General features: G+C 53.0%; 1 protein-coding gene across 2 annotated transcripts in view; it reads left to right on the top strand.

The window, feature by feature from the left end:
* The window catches only part of enox1 (ecto-NOX disulfide-thiol exchanger 1), a 125,907-nt gene that overhangs the window by 102,926 nt on the left and 17,981 nt on the right, over window positions 1–5,000 (top strand). For both annotated transcript variants that reach the window (XM_080785829.1, XM_080785830.1), the window contains one exon: window positions 3,584–3,704. In XM_080785829.1, the coding sequence (XP_080641955.1) occupies window positions 3,584–3,704 (121 nt within the window). The remainder of the gene's footprint in view (window positions 1–3,583; window positions 3,705–5,000) is intronic.

Raw genomic sequence — 5,000 nt, 5'->3', positions numbered from 1 at the left:
AACCCCAGGATTTCTTCACCCAGTGTAAATTGTCTATAATGTAATGCTGGGCGCTGCACTCAGCTGCTCTTGTCTGCAGGCTGTGGTCGTTAGAAGCATGCAGCTGCTCTGTCTGCAGGCTGTGGTTAGAAGCATTCAGCTGCTCTTGTCTGCAGGCTGTGGTTAGAAGCACTCAGCTGCTCTTGTCTGCAGGCTGTGGTTAGAAGCACTCAGCTGCTCTGTCTGCAGGCTGTGGTTAGAAGCACTCAGCTGCTCTGTCTGCAGGCTGTGGTTAGAGACATTCAGCTGCTCTGTCTGGAGGCTGTGGTTAGAAGCACTCAGCTGCTCTGTCTGCAGGCTGTGGTTAGAAGCACGCAGCTGCTCTGTCTGCAGGCTGTGGTTAGAAGCACTCAGCTGCTCTGTCTGCAGGCTGTGGTTAGAAGCATGCAGCTGCTCTGTCTGCAGGCTGCGCTGTGGTTAGAAGCATTCAGCTGCTCTGTCTGCAGGCTGTGGTTAGAAGCACTCAGTTGCTCTGTCTGCAGGCTGTGGTTAGAAGCACTCAGCTGCTCTGTCTGCAGGCTGTGGTTAGAAGCACGCAGCTGCTCTGTCTGCAGGCTGTGGTTAGAAGCATGCAGCTAGCTGCTCTGTCTGCAGGCTGTGGTTAGAAGCACTCAGCTGCTCTGTCTGCAGGCTGTGGTTAGAAGCACTCAGCTGCTCTGTCTGCAGGCTGTGGTTAGAGACATTCAGCTGCTCTGTCTGCAGGCTGTGGTTGGAAGCATGCAGCTGCTCTGTCTGCAGGCTGTGGTTAGAAGCATGCGGCTGCTCTGTCTGCAGGCTGTAGTTAGAAGCACTCAGCTTCTCTGTCTGCAGGCTGTGGTTAGAAGCACTCAGCTGCTCTGTCTGCAGGCTGTGGTTAGAAGCACTCAGCTGCTCTGTCTGCAGGCTGTGGTTAGAAGCACTCAGCTGCTCTGTCTGCAGGCTGTGGTTAGAAGCACTCAGCTGCTCTGTCTGCAGGCTGTGGTTAGAAGCACTCAGCTGCTCTTGTCTGCAGGCTGTGGTTAGAAGCACTCAGCTGCTCTGTCTGCAGGCTGTGGTTAGAAGCACTCAGCTGCTCTGTCTGCAGGCTGCACTGTGGTTAGAGTCATTCAGCTGCTCTGTCTGCAGGCTGTGGTTAGAAGCACTCAGCTGCTCTGTCTGCAGGCTGTGGTTAGAAGCGCTCAGCTGCTCTGTCTGCAGGCTGTGGTTAGAAGCATTCAGCTAGCTGCTCTGTCTGCAGGCTGTGGTTAGAAGCACTCAGCTGCTCTGTCTGCAGGCTGTGGTTAGAAGCACTCAGCTGCTCTGTCTGCAGGCTGTGGTTAGAAGCACTCAGCTGCTCTGTCTGCAGGCTGTGGTTAGAAGCACTCAGCTTCTCTGTCTGCAGGCTGTGGTTAGAAGCATTCAGCTGCTCTGTCTGCAGGCTGTGGTTAGAGTCATTCAGCTGCTCTGTCTGCAGGCTGTGGTTAGAAGCACTCAGCTGCTCTGTCTGCAGGCTGTGGTTAGAAGCACTCAGCTGCTCTGTCTGCAGGCTGCGCTGTGGTTAGAAGCACTCAGCTGCTCTGTCTGCAGGCTGCGCTGTGGTTAGAGTCATTCAGCTGCTCTGTCTGCAGGCTGTGGTTAGAAGCACTCAGCTGCTCTGTCTGCAGGCTGTGGTTAGAGACATTCAGCTGCTCTGTCTGCAGGCTGTGGTTAGAAGCATGCGGCTGCGCTGTCTGCAGGCTGTGGTTAGAAGCATGCGGCTGCTCTGTCTGCAGGCTGTGGTTAGAAGCACTCAGCTGCTCTGTCTGCAGGCTGTGGTTAGAAGCACTCAGCTGCTCTGTCTGCAGGCTGTGGTTAGAAGCACTCAGCTGCTCTGTCTGCAGGCTGTGGTTAGAAGTACTCAGCTGCTCTGTCTGTAGGCTGTGGTTAGAAGCATTCAGCTGCTCTGTCTGCAGGCTGTGGTTAGAAGCATGCAGCTGCTCTGTCTGCAGGCTGTGGTTAGAAGCAATCAGCTAGCTGCTCTGTCTGCAGGCTGTGGTTAGAAGCACTCAGCTGCTCTGTCTGCAGGCTGTGGTTAGAGACACTCAGCTGCTCTGTCTGCAGGCTGTGGTTAGAAGCACTCAGCTGCTCTGTCTGCAGGCTGTGGTTATAGAAGCACTCAGCTGCTCTGTCTGCAGGCTGTGGTTAGAAGCACTCAGCTGCTCTGTCTGCAGGCTGTGGTTAGAAGCACTCAGCTGCTCTGTCTGCAGGCTGTGGTTAGAAGCACTCAGCTGCTCTGTCTGCAGGCTGTGTTCAACGCAAAATACTGTAAGTTCAGGAGACTTCGGGGGGAAAAAAGCAATTCTCCTGAATGCTGCCTTCCGGCATGGCATTGGAAAGGAAAGGAGTGGCATTTGCATTTCTTTCACCACATGTATACAGTAAATGCTGCATTCGTGGTCTGGAGAGGACATGAGTTGTTTTACAGACGGGTAAAAGGGGGCAGGGGCAGAAGCCGCCCCCTTTGATGTCTATGTGTGCACGTCCCTGGTCATACCAATAAAACATAATTAGTTATTGTCATTGTTTTGAACCAGATTGTCGGTGTTTAATATTGCTTGTTAAGTTGTTCCAAGAGAAAGTGATGAGGCCTGATGATGTCAGCTGAGTATTAACCACGTATACTTATTTATGTCACCTGTGATAATCTTCACATATCTTCATTATATTTATGTTCTTTTAAAAAACATGCAGTAATCCTGGTCTCTAAACTGCCTCCTCCTGGCCAGCCGGGGCGCCTGATGGAGGGGAAAGGAACTGGTCGGAATAACGTGTTCCTTCCACGCGCTACGTCCAGCCGGGTAAAAACCCTCCCCTGTCAGGTGAAAAGAAGCAGCTTGGACTCCTCATGCATAGAAGGAAGCATGAGGTCAGTCCGCTGCCCCCGCCCAGGTTGGCAGAGGAAGTCTAGCGCACAGGATTACATCCGATAATTGACGCTGGGTGAAAAAACTGGGTTGCAAAATCGTGGGATAAAAAAGTATGATAATAATAACAATTATGTTCTCTTCACATTTTGTGAATGAAGACTCATAATTAACTTCATAATTAAATCACAAGATGGAAATCTGGCTTTTAACTTTTAACTGTGTGTCCTCAAGTTTTAGACTATAGTCGTGTAGTTGGTTATACCAATTTATTTTGTAAACGTCTCAAGATAATACAGATTTTTTTTAGCTTGCGGTCCTCCTTGAATTTTGCGACGGTTGAGTACAGGCCTGCTGATCTGAGCAGAGATATGATGATGATAGGACAACATGGTGAACCCAGCAGCCTCTTATCTTAACGGAGATTGTATATAATCGTATATTTTTTTCTATTTATTCTTTTTCTATTTTGTAATATTTTCTGACGACGACAAGTTGTGACGATTGTTTACATGAAGCAGCGTGTGGTGCTGAGGGGCCCGTCCACTGTGTGTGTGTGTGCGTGTGTGTGTGTGTGTGTGTGTGTGTGTGTGTGTGTGTGTGTGTGTGTGTGTGTGTGTGTGTGCGCGTGTGCGTGTACGTGCGTTTGTGCGTGCGTGCATGCTGTGGTTGTGATGTCACAGGAGCTGAGGAACGCCCACAGCGATGACATCATGGGGTTCCGGCGGGAGGAAGAGATGGAGATGTCGGACGACGACGACTCCGATCAGAGTCCCTGCAAGAAGATCCGCCTGGAGGAGAATGGTACGTACGTAGGGCCAGAGGAGAATGGTACGGACGTAGGGCCAGGGGAGAATGGTATGGACGTAGGGCCAGAGGAGAATGGTACGTACGTAGGGCCAGAGGAGAATGGTACAGACGTAGGGCCAGGGTGGAGAATGGTACGGACGTAGGGCCAGGGTGGAGAATGGTACGGACGTAGGGCCAGAGGAGAATGGTACGGACGTAGGGCCAGGGTGGAGAATTGTACGTACGTAGGGCCAGGGTGGAGAATGGTACGGACGTAGGGCCACGGTGGAGAATGGTACGTACGTAGGGCCAGAGGAGAATGGTGCGGACGTAGGGCCAGAGGAGAATGGTACGGATGTAGGGCCAGAGGAGAATGGTACGGACGTAGGGCCAGAGGAGAATGGTACATACGTAGGGCCAGAGGAGAATGGTACGTACGTAGGGCCAGAGGAGAATGGTACGTACGTAGGGCCAGAGGAGAATGGTACGGACGTAGGGCCAGAGGAGAATGGTACGGACGTAGGGCCAGGGTGGAGAATGGTACGTACGTAGGGCCAGAGGAGAATGGTACGGACGTAGGGCCAGGGTGGAGAATGGTACGGACGTAGGGCCAGGGGGGAGAATGGTACGGACGTAGGGCCAGGGGGAGAATGGTATGTACGTAGGGCCAGGGTGGAGAATGGTACAGACGTAGGGCCAGGGTGGAGAATAGTAAAGACGTAGGGCCAGGGTGGAGAATGGTACGTACGTAGGGCCAGGGTGGAGAATGGTACGTACGTAGGGCCAGGGTGGAGAATGGTACGGACGTAGGGCCAGGGTGGAGAATGGTACGGACGTAGGGCCAGAGGAGAATGGTACGTACGTAGGGCCAGGGTGGAGAATGGTACGCACGTAGGGCCAGAGGAGAATGGTACGTACGTAGGGCCAGAGTCGAGAATGGTACGTACGTAGGGCCAGGGTGGAGAATGGTACGGACGTAGGGCCAGGGTGGAGAATGGTACGGACGTAGGGCCAGAGTGGATAATGGCATGGACGTAGGGCCAGGGTGGAGAATGGTACGGACGTAGGGCCATGGTGGAGAATGGTACGGACGTAGGGCCAGTGGAGAATGGTACGTACGTAGGGCCAGAGTGGAGAATGGTACGTACGTAGGGCCAGGGTGGAGAATGGTACGTACGTAGGGCCAGGGTGGAGAATGGTACGGACGTAGGGCCAGAGGAGAATGGTACGTACGTAGGGCCAGAGGAGAATGGTACGTACGTAGGGCCAGAGGAGAATGGTACGGACGTAGGGCCAGAGGAGAATGGTACG

This window comes from Protomyctophum bolini (assembly GCF_963924005.1).
Source record: "Protomyctophum bolini genome assembly, chromosome: 16".
Taxonomy (NCBI): domain Eukaryota; kingdom Metazoa; phylum Chordata; class Actinopteri; order Myctophiformes; family Myctophidae; genus Protomyctophum; species Protomyctophum bolini.
Note: the sequence above shows the minus strand (reverse complement) of the source record. Positions and strands in the feature narration are given on the sequence as shown.